This window comes from Neocloeon triangulifer, unplaced genomic scaffold (genome assembly GCF_031216515.1).
Source record: "Neocloeon triangulifer isolate White Clay Creek 2 clone unplaced genomic scaffold, ASM3121651v1 ptg000012l, whole genome shotgun sequence".
NCBI classification, from domain to species: Eukaryota; Metazoa; Arthropoda; class Insecta; order Ephemeroptera; family Baetidae; genus Neocloeon; species Neocloeon triangulifer.
The window spans coordinates 13,443,603-13,460,686 of NW_026775554.1; the positions used below are offsets into that span (position 1 = coordinate 13,443,603).

General features: G+C 38.6%; 3 protein-coding genes across 4 annotated transcripts; 1 reads left to right on the plus strand and 2 right to left on the minus strand.

Moving 5' to 3' along the window:
• Nucleotides 1–60: 60 nt before the first annotated feature.
• On the minus strand, nt 61–3,817 carry LOC132198224 (actin-5C). 2 transcript variants are annotated; one of them, XM_059622119.1, is made up of 4 exons: nt 3,677–3,817; nt 1,727–2,113; nt 1,377–1,515; nt 61–1,317 (listed from the first exon to the last, which is right to left on the minus strand). In XM_059622119.1, exons 2-4 carry the CDS (start codon nt 2,090–2,092, stop codon nt 692–694), a joined length of 1,131 nt encoding a protein of 376 aa, XP_059478102.1. In that variant the 5' UTR covers nt 2,093–2,113; nt 3,677–3,817; the 3' UTR covers nt 61–691. The 2 variants fall into 2 exon arrangements, with proteins under 2 accessions (XP_059478102.1, XP_059478103.1); XM_059622120.1 differs by lacking the exon at nt 3,677–3,817 and adding an exon at nt 2,818–2,955.
• Nucleotides 3,818–11,097: 7,280 nt separating this feature from the next.
• Nucleotides 11,098–11,890, plus strand: LOC132197511 (transcriptional regulatory protein AlgP-like). Its single transcript, XM_059620847.1, has 2 exons — nt 11,098–11,202; nt 11,417–11,890. Exons 1-2 carry the CDS (start codon nt 11,191–11,193, stop codon nt 11,747–11,749), a joined length of 345 nt encoding a protein of 114 aa, XP_059476830.1. The 5' UTR covers nt 11,098–11,190; the 3' UTR covers nt 11,750–11,890.
• Nucleotides 11,891–14,508: 2,618 nt separating this feature from the next.
• Nucleotides 14,509–15,878, minus strand: LOC132196824 (adenosine 5'-monophosphoramidase HINT3-like). The gene is made up of 2 exons (XM_059619729.1): nt 15,326–15,878; nt 14,509–15,138 (listed from the first exon to the last, which is right to left on the minus strand). Exons 1-2 carry the CDS (start codon nt 15,719–15,721, stop codon nt 14,785–14,787), a joined length of 750 nt encoding a protein of 249 aa, XP_059475712.1. The 5' UTR covers nt 15,722–15,878; the 3' UTR covers nt 14,509–14,784.
• Between the last annotated feature and the right edge of the window lie 1,206 nt (nt 15,879–17,084).

Consider the following 17,084-nt stretch of genomic DNA (forward strand, 5'->3'; position numbering starts at 1 on the left):
ATTTGATTCATTTGTTTTATATTTGATATATAGAGAGGATGGTTTTAAAGTAAAAGATGGTTGTTTTTAAGAATTTTATACATATTTATTGAAGCTTTGATCTTGAGAAGCTTTGATAATAATTTATTAATTAAGAGTAGTTGACAAATGTCATGAAAGTTTTGATCGCCCAAGCAGCCGAACGACCAACCATACACACTTATCAACAAAAAATGCAGTGAGATTGCCCCGTGTGTGCCGGTTACTTTTCTGCCCCGGGGCCGTTTCTTTTTCTGGAAATAATACTGGGCCGCTGGGACGATCACTTTGGTGGTGGTTCTGATTGTGTGAACCCTACAGCCGGTGCACTTGCATGGTTAAATATTCATATTTTACAATGGAATTATCAAGATTGAGCTTGGAATGGACAAGCACTTCGTCTTTTTGCAAAATTTCTTTTCAAATTGGAGAACCCCCGCGGTTACGGTAACAGTCTCTTTCACGTCAGTTGCGTCCAAAATTAGCACAGGTCGCTCGATTTAATTTTTACCGGCAACTGGCTACTTTCGGAGGCAACGATTACAAAAAAACAAACAAGGAATGCTCTGAAGTGGGAAGGAGTTCTGCTGTTATTACAAAACGATGGATCGTAGGGGTTCCATTGACTCGAACATAAGAGAAAAATGTAGGAGAAAGGAGTGTTTTAAAAGGCTTAGAAGCATTTCCTGTGCACGATGGAGGGGCCGGACTCGTCGTATTCCTGCTTCGAGATCCACATCTGCTGGAAGGTGGACAGGGAGGCAAGGATGGAACCTCCGATCCAGACAGAGTACTTCCTCTCAGGGGGAGCAATGATCTTGATCTTCATTGTGCTAGGGGCAAGGGCAGTGATCTCCTTCTGCATTCTGTCGGCAATGCCGGGGTACATGGTGGTGCCTCCGGACAGGACAGTGTTGGCGTACAGGTCCTTACGGATGTCGACGTCACACTTCATGATGGAGTTGTAGGTGGTCTCGTGGATGCCGCAGGCTTCCATGCCCAGGAAAGAGGGCTGGAACAGGGCCTCGGGGCAACGGAAGCGCTCGTTTCCGATGGTGATGACCTGTCCGTCGGGAAGCTCGTAGGACTTCTCGAGGGAAGAGGAGGAGGCGGCGGTGGCCATCTCCTGCTCGAAGTCAAGGGCGACATAGCACAACTTCTCCTTGATGTCACGAACGATTTCTCGCTCGGCGGTGGTGGTGAAGCTGTAGCCACGCTCAGTCAAGATCTTCATCAGGTAGTCAGTCAAGTCGCGGCCGGCCAAATCCAGACGCAGGATGGCGTGGGGAAGGGCATATCCTGATAAACGAACATAAAATTTAGTCACAAGTTCAAATTACTGGCTCAAAGGGTTTTACCTTCATAGATGGGCACTGTGTGGGACACACCATCGCCGGAGTCAAGCACAATACCAGTGGTACGACCAGAGGCGTACAGGGACAGCACAGCCTGGATGGCGACATACATGGCTGGGGTGTTGAAGGTCTCGAACATGATCTACAAAAAGAAAAAACATAATATTAGTAAACTTGATTTTTTTTTTCGAAAGTTTGTTGGATATAATTTTTTAGACAAATTTTTTTTTAATAAAATGGTGATTATTCAAGAAATTTAAACTTCTAAAGAGGGAAAATTTTGAATTCTAAATTTTTCACTTAATCATCAAATTTTTAGTTACAAGGAAGAGCTGCGAATTTTATTAAATTACCTGAGTCATCTTTTCACGGTTAGCCTTGGGGTTGAGGGGAGCCTCTGTGAGGAGGACGGGGTGCTCCTCGGGGGCAACACGCAGCTCATTGTAGAAGGTGTGATGCCAGATCTTCTCCATATCGTCCCAGTTGGTGACGATGCCGTGCTCAATGGGGTACTTCAGGGTGAGGATACCACGCTTGGACTGGGCCTCGTCACCCACATACGAGTCCTTCTGGCCCATGCCGACCATCACACCCTGATGCCTGGGGCGGCCCACGATGGATGGGAAGACGGCGCGGGGAGCGTCGTCACCGGCGAAACCGGCCTTGCACATGCCGGAGCCATTGTCAACAACGAGAGCAGCAACTTCCTCGTCACACATGTTGGTTAGTTAATAGGAAAGCTGCAAACAAAAAAGGGGTAAATTTTAAAACTTCAGTCTTGACAAACGAGTGGGCGATGGACAGAGAAATAGAGAGTCTCGGAGACCGGCAGACCGAATAGGGAAGTTCGTTGGAATCGAGACCATCGAGAGTAGAGGCGGCGAACCCACATTAACCCCACACACGTGGCCTAATAAAGACGAGCCACACCCAACCCTCGCGACCAAGAAAATGGTGAGTGGAAATTGCGGGTTTTGCGTTTTCCTGCCACCGACCGGAATTTCTGCGGTTTGCAAACAAAATTGTCACCGATAAAAGCCGACTTGCGGTGTTTTTCGGATTGTTTTTTAAAGGGTCAATACCTTCTACTACCTTCTACAAGTAATCTTTAAAATTTTGAGCTAGAAAGAGTTTTATAGAAATAAAAATTGTTTACGAATTAATACTTCAGTTCTGAAAGGAAGGAATTTAAATGAGCGGTTAAGTTGATTAAAATGGTTTGTTTTAAACTTGTTATATAAGATATTAATTGAAGGGAACTAAAATTTAAAAAAAAAAATTTATTAAAAATTAAAAAGCTTTCAAAAGTGACAGCCGTGTCCGAAGTTTATACTAACGATTCGCAACGAAAAATAATCCGGTGGGCAAGGCGCGGTGGCACGAGAGAACTTAGTAGCACTAATAGCGAACGGAGGAGTTGGCGCAACTTCAAACTTCAACTTACTGGCTGTACAAATAATTTACAAGAAGAATATCACACACAAAGGATCGTTCGAACCTTTGCAAGAGCACACGTTAGACTGGAGTTAAAGGGCCTGGTGCTGCACCATATAGCCAGACCCTTTGCATGGACTCCCCTCCCTCCCCCACCCCCCATTCGACCAATCGCCGCGCTCATTGCCTTATTTGGAATGTGTCTGCACTCTTGGTACTGATAAAACAATTCGGTCACTGGGATTTTGGTTGAACGCGATTAATTTTTACCACAATTAGCTGGGAACTGATTGGCTGGCTAGAGAACAATATCAACTTATATGGTGCAGGTGCACGCCCTCGAGAGAGTCGAATCAAAAAATTTATTTATACCAGGAAAAATGGAATGAAATTCGTGTAACTAATTTAAACGGAATTTTATCTGCCATATAAAGTATTTTGTATTGATTTATTCCTAGGGTGGTAATTAATTGCAGTGCCTTTAATTAAGGGCACGGCGCGTCTGCCGCCATGACGAAAACCACCGGCTTCGTTTTAGAGGCATGGCGGCGGTCTGATCTATTTTAGGGCCGCGTAAGACCGACAACCACCTGCCGAAACAGCCTGACAGCCGCGTGGCCCACCTGTTAGGCGGCCGAAACGTTTAAATCGGAAATTAACCGCCGAACGACCAGTCGGTGTGCGAAAAGGAATTTGGCGCGGCGAGCCGGCGCCCACCCGGGTGACCGCGTTTTTATCTCGCCCGAATTACTGATAATAAAAGCGATTGCCGGCAATAATGATGATTAAATTGAAGAGCGCATGCTGATTAGGCATGAGATAATACAAGGAAGCGGGTTTGATAGGAAATTGACGCGATTTGGACTCACCTTTGAGCACAGGAGGACCAGCAGGAGAAGCCGCAACACAAACTTTGCCGCAAGTGAACGAGCGGTCGTTGAGCGAGCGGCGTTCGTAGAATGGACTCGTCCAACTGGGGGCGGAACCTTCCAGCAAAATTTCAATTTTGGCAAAATTCGCGGATAAATTTTTTTTCAAATTTTTATTTGTGCATTTTTAACTATTCTCGATTCATTTAATTCGAATTCGGGCTGAATTTAATTGAAATGGGTGGGAATCATTAATCGAGAATCTGCGGAACCCCCCTCGTCACAGTGGAAGCGGCCCGCACAACTCTACTACCATATATGGGCATAAAACGAATGTGGCGTTCTGATTGGCGGAGAGCCCAAGAAGCCGGTACGAGCCGTTTGCTTGGCCTGGCTAGTGGCGGTTCATGAATCGCTTGCTCGAATACATACTACACAGCCTGTGACACGTTTGCATAATTATGTGTGCATGATTTTGACGCGTCTCGCGATTGATGATGAGCGCATCGCCGTGCAAAAATTTCCCGCGAATTTTTCTACCGCACCCCGAAGTGCGCGGCTCCTCCGAATTCCTCTCTCTCAACACCTCACATGACACGTGTGTGTTAAAATTCGGATCGAAATTAACACGACGGCCTAGTTTCTTTAATTTCCCTGCGTTGGAGTCTCTTTGCTCGCGAGAAGGAAAAAATAAATATAATAATTAATAGGATCGGCTGCGGGCAGGTCGGGTGCAGATTGGAATGCAGAGGAGAATTATTAATAATAAAAAGGTGCACAGGGAGGGCAGTGGGGTGTGTCTGTCTGGCGGTTAATCAATACTCGCGGCGTGCTCGGATCTCGCATCTCGAAAAACCACTTGCCCCATCACACCGATTTTGTACACAATAAAAATAATACATACAGAAAGAATGTCCCCTTTTTCTCGTGCTTAGATATCTCGGGGGCAAATTGATTGTGATTGACAGTGATCTTGCCCTCTAATTGAAATTAAACATAAGCCGACATTTCATTTTTTGCCTTATATGTTCAGAGGCAAAAAGTAATTATTATTTTGAATTAAATAAAAATAAGTAAAATACAAAATGTAATTTAAAATTTTTTTAATTTAATTTAATTCTGTATCAACTTGATCAAAATTATTAAATATTATTACAATTCTTAAATCTAATTTTTGGGCTTGGTATTTTTGTTCGGCTCTATATGGTACAAGAAAATTTTAATAATTTGGAAATTTTTCCAGCAAATTTATTTCGTATGCTTTGCGAGAATGGCCTCCAAAGAAGCAAGGACAAAAAGATATGAGCTTGGGAGGCGCTATTATTTTTTGTTCTTTTTGAGCCTCGTCCGTGGCACGCAGGGCAAAATGCACGCCAGACCGACAATAAGAAGCACAAACTAAAAGGAAATTCTCCTCCATGATATTATATCAGCGTAGCGTAGCACCTGTCATGGTCTTTCCTAAAAAGAAGCTCTTCGCCGGCAGCAGTTGGCGTCAAAAGCAACAGTCAACGGACTTTTTGTGTTTTTCCACGCGTCTATTTATGGTGAATACGCCACACCAGCGCGCACCGGCCACTTGTACATATCATACCTAACAGGACAAAGATAAACGCTAAAGGAGCTTGGTCACTTGAGAATTTTATTCAAAAACCTCGGGACACGTTCATACAAATAAAATTCCAAAATGTCAGCGCCGTAATTGGAATTAACAAGGCTATACGAAATTTTAACAATTCTCTTTATAGAAAATGCGTTAAAGTTGGTAGAATTCCATTTTACCTTTAATATATTTTGTATTCGCATTTTAGAAACTAATTTAATTCAACAACTAAATAATCAGCAACTAAAGAAAATGAGAATAAATAAAATAAAGAAACAGGGTCGAGTCGAAACACCTGGACCAAGTAAGAAACAACTGTGGGCCATTTATCGAATACCCGTCTCATGTGAAAAGCCGTTCACATTTTTGCATTAAACATCCTTCCTTTCAACTTTCCATCCCGAGACACTTCTTTCGCCTCTGCCGCCGCCGCCGCTTCTCTTTTGTACAGTTATAAAAACGTGTGTGCGTTGTGCTCTCTCGAAAATCCTTTCACATCGTGGCCAGCTTGGAATAAAAGAAAGAGCCAAACTTATAATAAATCTGCGAGGGTCCCTGCGAGCACGACGTTGACCACGATAAACAAAAATACATATAACGAGAGAGCGCCAACGACTCTACGGCGGCGCCTCCCACACCTGGAGCAACTGCGCGTTTCAGAGATTTTGGAGATTTTCGCAGATAGGTCTGCTTCTGAGGTCGGATGTGCAAATGTGTAAAAATGTGCGGCCCATAATGAGAGTGAGCGCGCCACCTTGACCCAGAATGAGAGAGGAGCAGAGGATAAAAAGAATTATGTCAACTCGCCATATAAGGCTGGCGCAGGCACCTAACGGGCCGTGAATACGCGAGACGAATAAACGAAAGCAAAAGTGCGAGTGGGTAAAAAAATTGGCTTGGCTGGCGGTTGAAAAGCAGCCCTCGATTGCTGCGTACTCGGTCTCGCACTGGTCACGAGATCTTGTTTAAATTTACACAAGAGAAATTGAGCATTGGCTACAATTGGCAAAAATTTTCAATTTAAATTTAAATTCTTCAAGGTTAATTTCACTAAAGCACACACATTGCAGAATTTGCTTTTTTATGCTTTAATTGCTCTATAGAAATCAGTTGCGACAAATCGAGGCCTGCTAATTAATAATATCAATTCTTTTTCTATTTGTAATCAAAGTATTTATTTTGTACACGTCTTATGCAAAATTCTCTTAGTCTTTACTAATCATATATTATTATATCATTTGAGTTGAACACTCAAATATTAAGTCTTCAATCAAGGCATTACAACATCTCTACTTACTAACCATTTCCATTCTGCAAACTTGAGCAATGCCATAAAAATTTTGTTGCATTTAAGTACAAAAAAATTTAAACAATTTTTTTGTTTAATTTAGATAACTAAATTTTAATTTAAAATTTTTTTTCTTAGCAACTATACACTGTTCAAACCAAATAATAGCTCAATAAGTTTTTAACTGCAATTTAAATCATGTAAAATTAAAAAAGAATTAAATATTGAGTATTTCTTATTGATGGCAATACAATGTACACACATAAAAATTAAACAAAATTTTTAATGTTCTGAACAGAGGGAAATGAATCTCCGGAAACAACAAAATCTCCAAACGATTTCCCCCTTTGCACTGTTTTGTCATTTTTTCCACGGCATAATAATTCCCACAGATATAAAAACGTCAATGTAGAAATGATACTCTCGGGACCTCAAAAGAGCACCAGGTTTATCTCACTCAGAACATTTCAGTTTCACTCCTTGTTTTGTATTATTGTTGACACCTTTCAAGCCAAAGCACAGGTAGGTTGGCAAGGGGTCGTGGATTTATTTGCAAAAAATCAGGTGAAAAGAACACAAAATTTGACGGATTTTGGCGTGGAAAAAACTCGGAAAAGTCAAAAGCTTTCCCGGAAAAACGCTACTGTAGTTTCAACTTAAAAATGGAATATCTCGGGTTCTAATTGAGATACAGAAATGCGGCTAGCACCAAAAATTTTCTTTTTACCTCCTCTTCAATCCTGAGGGGTCAAATAATCCAGAGGTCAAAGGTCAAGGTCATTTTTCAGGGGTCACAAGTACAAAAAAAATTCTAGCAAAAATATGCCACCTTCGATTGGGCTGAAATTTTTTTCTAAGATAGTCCTAACATGTAGGAACAACATATTAAAAATTCAGAATGGCATATTTTTTAGATTTTTTATAAAAAAATCACAAAGGTAAAAAAACGTGAATTTTTCGTATTTTGCCAATGGTCGGATATTGATTTTTAGAATTTTTAAGAAATTTTTTGAAAATTTAGGAATTTTTTGTCAATAAATAAATAAATTTACCCAATTTAGATACGTACTTTCTCAAAATAAATTTTTGATCATGAGCAAAATGCGAAAAATTCACGTTTTTTTACCTTTGTGATTTTTTTATAAAAAATCTAAAAAATATGCCATTCTGAATTTTTAATATGTTGTTCCTACATGTTAGGACTATCTTAGAAAAAAATTTCAGCCCAATCGAAGGTGGCATATTTTTGCTAGAATTTTTTTTGTACTTGTGACCCCTGAAAAATGACCTTGACCTTTGACCTCTGGATTATTTGACCCCTCAGGATTGAAGAGGAGGTAAAAAGAAAATTTTTGGTGCTAGCCGCATTTCTGTATCTCAATTAGAACCCGAGATATTCCATATTTAAGTTGAAACTACAGTAGCGTTTTTCCGGGAAAGCTTTTGACTTTTCCGAGTTTTTTCCACGCCAAAATCCGTCAAATTTTGTGTTCTTTTCACCTGATTTTTTGCAAGTAAATCCACGACCCCTTGCCAACCGACCTGTGCTTTGGCTTGAAAGGTGTCTGTTGCCACCGCCGCCGCTCTCTTTGCAGCCATAAACTTCACCTTGATAATGAGAAAGAAACTTTTTCTCAGCAGCCGCTGCGTCGAGAATAAATTATTATTTTCTCATCCGACATTGAATGCGAATTCTTAAACTCCATCGTCGATGGTAGTTGCATGTGTTCCAAGTAGGTGAAAATGATTTCTATATCATAAAGCACCATGAAGAGGTGCTGGCGATGCAGAATTTGCTCCGATGTAGAACAAGAACAGCCATGAGACGATGAAGACGAGCTCGAGGAATGTAGATTAATTTCTCTTTGATGGCGCCTAAATTAGACTGTAGATTATATTCACCGCTTGGGTTCCTTTACTGGATCTCGTTTATACATTTTTTAAGTTCTCCCATGCAGAGGAAATTAGACTGGCGTGAAAATCGTTAATTTTTAATTAGCCAGAGAAATAATTATCTGTCCAAATGGAAAGAAGAACCAAACTTTCTCGCATCAAAAAATATTCTCAATATTTTTAGTTATTTTTATATCTCTCTAAAAGTTTTTATTTCTGACTTCTATCATTTCTAAAAATGATGGATAAATTTGTTGTTGGCTCAGAGAGAGGCGCAGAGGGCAAATCAAATAACCGCCGAAAGCTTCGATTTTTTTCACTTTTGCTACACACTGGAGTGTGTCTGATGTGTCATCATTTTGGACCGTTGGAGTGGCCTTCAAAGCTTACTATGGCTGATAAATTGCAGCCAGAAGCACATCCTTTAGGATTAGATCATCAATCCTTGTAACCGCCATCCTTCCGAAATAATATTCCATCCGCACACTTTATTTGGCGACAGACAGCTCCAAAAATTTTACTTGCAAAGTATTAACTAATTATAAATTTTTTCTGATTTCCGGTACCAGACTCACAGAATGAAAAGATATTTATTTTAGCCGTGTGCATAATGCGCAGAAGAAAATGTTCCGAGTTCCGACGCGAAAAGCTCCTCAAAAAGTATTATATTGGACAGAGTTGTAATCAAAAACTTTCGTCACACACTTTTCCCTCTTATCACTTACAAAAGGAAAATGTGGGCCAAAACGCAGCCATGAAATTATCAAAGCAAGTCCAACGTCACAGGGGAAAATATACTGAGCAAGAAAAACAGGATAAAGTGATTTCTTAATAATAAACGCGTCAACGTGTGCTTCTTTGCAAAAGGGAAAACAATATAATAGAAGCGGATTCTTGCAAGATATTTTGTATATTTTGCTAATAATTTTATCATGTGGACTACTTAATAGTTTTTTAACAAACAAGAGAGGAAATATTGAAATTTATTTTCGACAGAAACATCCTGTTGCCTGTTATATGGTTTTGAAAATTCGAAAGACGAAAAACAGCTTAGTGACATCATACATAGCAAACAAATAATCATCGTTTGCTTTGGAATATCAGGTGACAAGATTTACAACTTTTCTCATACCTTTTATCTCTCTTACGAAAATAACGCTTTTGAAATTTGCTGATAAAGATAGGATTTTGAATGGTTCTGAAAATTTTATCAAAATTATGACGAAACAAGGAAATCTCTGTAGACAAAAGATATTTTCAGCAGCTGGTGAATTTTATTTGGCGGACAAGACGCAGAAAGTGCGAATATTCATCGAGCCACGGTGGCGACGGCGCCTTGACCCACAAAATGTGCACACATGGCGCGATCGAGCTGGGCGACGTCGCGCTTAACATATTATTTGTCGAGTGTTGACCCTGGCCAGGGTCGATTTTACTCCGCAGTGCCGGCCGATCATCGCCAAATATAGCAATGCAGATGGATGCATTATGTGTGAGGCAATCAATTATATTAGCACAGCTATACTCAGCGCGCGATGCAAAGTCATTTCACTTTTAACGCCTTTTATGAGAGGGTGTTTGTTTCTCTTGATGGCCTCAAAAGGACACACGCGATTCAAAACAGCAGCTGCCAGGCAAATCGGCTAAATTTTGGTTTCTCCGTCCAGCACCATTGAAATCATTTTCAGACCACCGTCAGAGGCAGGGCAATTTGCCTAATTGGCTTTTTAGGTGAACGCAATTTTGTCGAGTTTGCCAAAGTGAACAGAGGGCTAGTGAGAGATCAAGTACTGAGCAAACACACACACCGCAGACAAAATTGCTCCCGCAAACACAATTTGCGCATCAGATGCGATGAAGAGAGCAGAGAAATATACCGCAGAGGGCATTATCACACAAGTGTGTTGATTTACCCTTTCATAGTCATCGATTATAATATGAAGAGATCAGGCAAAAATGCCGGATCCCTTTCTATACACAAATTTAAAAAGCATTTGTGCGTTTGTTCTATAATAAAGTTGAACAGAAATGAAAGTTATAAAAACAGTATTTCAAAAGGATATTATTTATATGTAATAATGTATGAAAATATATATTTTGAAAAATTGCATCATCTCAAATCCTCGCCTCTATAGTCTGTACCAAAAAAAAAGCAAAATTTGATGCAACGCTGGAGACGTTAAAGAAAATGTGTTTAGAGCGCAATCTATAATACATCATTAAATTTTAAAAGTAAATTGATATATTATCGTGTGATTCAGATTTGCACATCTCCGCAGTAAGAAAAAATCAATTTATTTGGTTAATTTACAAATTTGAAATAAAGATTGAAGAAATTTAATGTGCTTTAGCCTGATGTTGCATATATTCTCATATGCAATCTGAAAAATTCCTTTTTTTTATTTTTTTTTTATTTTTGCTGCAAGAAGTCACTGCACTCTAATGGAGTACGTGTACCTGACGTGTGAAATTAATTGCATGTTTTGTTTGCACAGAAAAATATTTTTTGTCAAGCAAATGATATGCCTGATAGAGAAATCGTCGATTTCAAAATCATTTATGCAAGAAAGGAGGGATGATAAGAAACAAAAATATATTATTTTTGAGCACCCCGCAGCTTCACCAATACCCCAAAACAAAGAAAGCACCTGTGTATAAAAGGGCCATACGCAGCCACAACAAGTCACCTAATACCTAATACCTCTTGAGCAGCACTACAAACAACAAATAATGAGCAATAAGGTAAATTCAATTATTTTAAATATTTCAATAACAAACAGTGATTTAAAACTCAATTCATTGTTTTATTCAAATAAGAATGTGATTTAATTGATTTATAATTTTTGATATTAATCATTGAACCATTATGAAGTTTCCATTGAAAAATTGATTTTACAAGTATTTTTTTTAATATAAAAGAAATTGATCAAACTTCTAACTCTATAATTTTTGTCAGGTTCTTGTCCTTGGAATATTCGCACTAATTGTGAGCTGCAACTGCGGCCCAATTGCCACCGACGCACCCGTTATTAAGGGTGCAGCATCTAGTCTGCCACCTACAACCGCCAAGCAAGCGACTGTCACAAATAATGCAACTCAAACCACCACCAAGCCGGCAGCAGCTCCCGGGGCACCTCCAGCAATCAAGCCCAGCCCTGTACCTGTCGCTTCTTCCACTGCCAAGCCTCCGACTACAAATGCAACCCCTGTGAAATCCCAAATGCAGGCAAACTCCAATACTGCCAAGCCCTCTTCCCTTGCTCAAACAAACTCCAACATGAAGCATTAGTCGTTGCAATTAAAAAATTGCACATATTAATAAAATGCATGTAGTATTGAAAATAATTCTGACAGAAATATAATTTATTATTTCTTCTGTAGTTAAAAAGAATAAAAAGAAGACAAAGATCTCTGTGAATTTATTCACCAATTTGTTGGATATATAATTTCGTTTTATATAATTAAATTTAAATTTAAAGTTTTAGACATATTATACGGATTTTTAAAATATTATTTGCTGCTTCAATTAAAAACAAAACAGCTAGCTATCAGCAACACACCACCAGCAGGATTTTTGTGTTTGGGCTCTTAACAATTTGCGGTTCTCTACTTCCGTTTTCTCGGCTACTGTGGTCAACAATCTCTTGCGTCTTATCAAATTGAAAAGGCATTTTTACAGAACAGCCTGGTGATTTGTGAAAAAGTTTGAGGTTTTCTCTTATAAATAAGGAAAATGAGGTTTTTGTTGCCTGGTACAAAAGATTATCTAAAAATTGCCAGGGCAAGCCCCAAGAAAAGCCGGAATTGAACAAACAAAAGCGAGCAAGCAGAAAAGGCTTTGAACTTGATCCAAAAATCCTATATGAAAACGCTCGACTTTGAGAGAGTTAATAAAATATCACAGCAGACACACAAAAGCGGCAATTATTTTATTAAGAAAGGCAGCGATGTGAGACTTGCGTTTTCGTGCAGCTCGACAAGATTTAATAAAGGGCCATTTCACATAACATTTAGAACAAACATGCTCCTGCTGTAACACGATAATTGTTGCATCTAGATTGCTGGAACACTTTGAGCCCAATTTATCTTTTACATAAGAGAGGGACTGTTTTGATTTTGTCTGCTGATAAGGCACTTAACAGTTTTAAACGTTTATCAAGTTTATTCCGTGTATATGTCATTTTGCTGCTCTAATGGCTTCAGGAAAATAATTGAGCGATAGGCGTTGTCATCTGATTTATGAATTTGACATCGAGACTTGTTCAACGGGAAGCATAAAGTGATAGAAAATCAGAAAAGCGGCTGGGTTCATTCACGTGGCCATGGCTGCGAAGCCTCGCAAATCCACCCCTGCAGTATGGCCTAAAAAACACCGGCGTCAATATGTGAGGTGTCGAATTGAAAGATACCCCTAGTGACGTCAGTGGTGTTCGCACACGTGACAATGGAAAAATGCTAATTGCCTAATATTGGACTACTTAAGCTCCAAGCCTTGAAGGTGAGGACACTTTCTCTGGCCAGCACCGCGTGATAACAGGTTGATAAGAATTTTTTACTGCGCCAAACAATTATATTCAAGCGAAACTTCCATGTCAAGGGAATGAAAATTAGTCTACAGAAGGTTAAAAAACGCCGTTTTCTTTTCTGAAAAATGCGACCCATATTTATGATTTTCAAACTGGTTGCAAAATTTTTTAGAATTTGATTGCTATTGAATTTTCATGTTTTTTTAATTAGCAATAAAAACACTGTTTTAAAAAGGCAAAATTTTGACAAAAGTATTAGTTATTTAAATTATGTTATTGAACAGAACACACTAAAAATAAATTATAGAAAATTCAAGTTGAAAACTCATATGCAGAAGTAGCAAAGTTTAATAGAAAGAAAAACAAATCAACCCACTCAGAAATGTCTAGCTGAAAAATAGCGCGGGAGAAAATATTGTAGATTTATTATTCAGTCCAGCACCCCGACTGAACAGCAATATAAGAAAGCGTTTTGGTAACCCAGGTAAAAAAATATATATATTTATGGCTTCCTCTCCCTCTTGTTAACAATATACACAGAACATACAACAGCGACCATGCATTTCACAAAGGGAACGAAAGTGCGCCCAGAATTTGTAATGTTCATTCTTCTTGCTACAGATCGCTATATCTCTTGGAAGGAGCGCAGTGAAGTATTTTTTGCTGTTCTCATTTTCCTCATTCTTGGAAAAAATGTTATTTGCCATAACCTTTCTAGACGGACACAGGACAAGGTGCATTATTGATTTTATAAGGATATCTTTTTCACGAAAAAAAAACATGCAGGGAAAACCAAGGGGGCCTAAATATTTTTTTTAAACTCTCTCAATTGTTTAAATATTTTTTCTCTAAAATGATGTGCTGCATCATACATAGTACACCTTAAACAAAGGTGGGTTTCTCCTCCATAAAAAGAGCGAATTAATTTAAGTCCATCAATAAAAATAGCCTCACCAACAGGTGCGAGTCTTAGGTCGCGTGTCTGGTGAATGGGCGAGTCATAATTATTTATTGGAACGGTGACGTCACCTTGTTCACCTTACGCATTCATTTTCCAGTAAATGACGTCAACTTCGCCGACACACAAAAACGTTCCTTGAATTTTATTCCGTATTCCCTTAGCAAAGGATTAAAAATGTGTATATAACATATTCACAGTTCTGTTAGTAAATTTTGCAGTATTTTATTTTTGTTGAAATTAAAACAAACTGATTGCTTTTTTTAGACATTCTATTAATTTAAATACACTTTTGAAGCATATAGGATCTAAAATTAAATGTGGATTTAAAATTTATTGTTTAGTTTCATGAACCAGAACACATTCTTTTTTTATTATATAATATTGTTACAAAATTTCCAAAAAATTTTAGGATTCAGTCATTATTTTACTGGATTTAAAATTAGGATGGCAAAAAACTGATGTTTGAAATAAGCAAATATGAAACCATCTTCATCTGATCTTCATTTCCAATAAACTCTTGTTATTAAAAGGACGTTGAAGTAGTGTTGAAGTTTATTTTCATGTAATTTTTTTCATGGCAAATATTATGTAACTTTCGTTAATAATTTAATAGCTACATATATTCACAATCAGCTTCGGTCGCACAAAATTACAGTAAATTACATTTGAGCAAAACGATCATTATAAAAACTATTTAGCAGCACTCATACTAAAGCCCATATAAGAAAACTAAAACCATGCAGAAAGGTGGAATTTCCTTGACAGTTAAAAATACGTGAAAAAGATTTTTGATGGCAACATATCGGAAACTATTCTTGATGATATTCACCTGGTCAGTCAGGATGAGAGATCAGAAAGGTGCTGAAAGACCTTTTGGGCAGACATGAACATGGTGGTGTTGAGACCGAACCTTTTCTTTTCGCCGAGACTGAGGGTGCTGGCGGGGGATATGACGTGCAGGTGGATGTGCGGCACCGTGGTGCGTGGGGGCACGTGGAATCCAAGTCTCGAGTCATTCAGGTCTGCACCCCTCTCAGCCAGAACTTGCATGCCGACGTCCACCATGCCCTGCACCTTTGGCAGATCATCTTTCCGCAGGCTCAGGACGTCACGTATGTGATTCCGCGTGACCACCAGCAGGTGATGTCGAGCCACTGGACGATGGTCAGCAAATGCAACAAAGTCTTCATCCTGAAAAAAATTTGAAAAAATTACTTATAATAATATTTTATAAATATAAATTTTATTTTATTAGAAAAAGTTATAAGCAATTTTGGGGGATTTTTTTTTTTTTAAATTGAAGCATTAATGGGGTGTTACATAAATGTATTAATTGTAAATTATTTCATTTATTACAATTAAAAAGAAAATTATATACTTGGTAAAAAATTTCATTCTCCTCCTTTCCGTCGAATATGCGGCAGAAAATGCACGAGTCCCTGAGACTAGCTGGTCTTCTTGGTGTTTGGTACTGATGGAATTGTGGTTGTTGAGGAACTTCCCAGGGCGAAGGGAGTCCATGATGGGCCGTGAAGGGCGGAAACGCATACGAATCCGTGGCCGCAAAGTCCACAAATCCTTGGTCAGCAAAGTACGGGGCCGGATACCGAGAATACGCATCCCACGAGGGTGGTTGCAACTCTCGATAGTCTCGATTCCATTCGGGCTCGTAAGGTTGCTGATGGAATGCTGGATATTGGCCCGCAAAGCCGTGGTTTGTCCACGCAAGTCTGCAGTCGCAGAATGGTCCATGGTCAAATTGTCCCGGATACATTGATTTTCACTGAAAAAACCTCCTCAACAACCTGGAGAAGCGCAAATTTGCAAGCGTGCGAGCGGACGAGAAGACAAAACAAGAGACGAAAGAATGACGTCAGTGACGTCACTCGAAAAAGATGCTCTCGCTGCACGTTTTGCTCCAACTTGCTGCACCGTGTTGGGGAAGGGAAAGGCCAGGGGAAAGGTCTCTTTTGGCTCGCTGGCGCCGTCACACGACAAAAGAAAGAGCGAAAAGATTCATACTTACAAATTTATTGAAAGAAATCTTGGAGAGAGCAGCAGAGAAACAATTTAAAGAATAACATTTTGGTAAAATAGTAATGAAGTTAACTTTTTGCTACCTTTTTGGAAAAAATGATAAGATTTTGCTCGAGAAGAAAAACAGAAATAATTATTGTTGTCTCGAATTCGCTCAAGCAATGTTTAAAAATTAATACGAAATTTGAACAAAACTTTCAGAATCTATGCAGTAATTACTACATCATTGACTGCAATATTAAATTATAAATTTTCGGTTTTATTTCTATTCATTTATTTTTGTATAATTCGGTATAATTAATACAAAACTAATTCGGCGAAATAATTTATTTAAAAAATTTCATTTTATCCATTCTTCTTGGCAGTAAAACAATTGGATAAAATTAAATTACCAAAGAATTAGTAAATAATAATTATGCTTGCTTTGAGAGTAATCAAATTGTATTTTTGTAATCGTTCATTAATTCAATGATCATTATCAGGGTACTTACAATGAGAAGAATAATTTAACACTGCATTAAGTACAGTTTAATCATTTCAATTATAATTATGTTCTTTTGAAAATTTACTAACATAACAGCAAATTCTCAATTATTTTCGTTTCAGTAACTTCAATAATTCAGAGAAATTAATCATTTTCCTCTTATGTGGTTAGGAAGGTGAATAATATATTTTGACGTTGATTTATTTATCAAAAACTGTGGTTTAGGCCCAGCACATTATGCGGCTTGTGGAGTGGAAATACCATAAATGGAAAAAAATATCAAAAAAAGCAAAGCGCAAGACAAACATACAACGCCGCGGCAAAAGCAAGCCGTGGACGTAATGCCGCATAATACCAAAAAGAATGTGATGAGCTGGCTGCTCGCCTCTGTCTTGCTAAAAGAATTACATTAAATTTATAGCGCCGCATGTGCAAGCGAGGTTAGCGCCCCACATGCGCCCTCATGTCGCGTGAAAAATAATGTCTCTTTTAAGTCTCAAAAGTATCAGAATCTCTAACCACCATGCACATTCAATTTTGTCAAAAGAAAATTGAGAAAAGTATTAATGCACAATATTTTTAACGGTATCTTAAAAATGGGGGCTTTTTGCTTTTT

What these genes read in the sequence shown, in the direction of transcription:
- LOC132196824 (XM_059619729.1), bottom strand. Translation starts at nt 15,721, where the DNA reads ATGTATCCGGGACAATTTGACCATGGACCATTCTGCGACTGCAGACTT. An exon ending in AGAATGAAATTTTTTACCAA is followed by an intron (nt 15,139 to 15,325) that starts GTATATAATTTT and finishes AATTTTTTTCAG; the next exon opens with GATGAAGACTTTGTTGCATT.
- LOC132198224 (XM_059622119.1), bottom strand. Translation starts at nt 2,092, where the DNA reads ATGTGTGACGAGGAAGTTGCTGCTCTCGTTGTTGACAATGGCTCCGGC. An exon ending in ACCGTGAAAAGATGACTCAG is followed by an intron (nt 1,516 to 1,726) that starts GTAATTTAATAA and finishes TTCTTTTTGTAG; the next exon opens with ATCATGTTCGAGACCTTCAA. An exon ending in CACAGTGCCCATCTATGAAG is followed by an intron (nt 1,318 to 1,376) that starts GTAAAACCCTTT and finishes TTCGTTTATCAG; the next exon opens with GATATGCCCTTCCCCACGCC.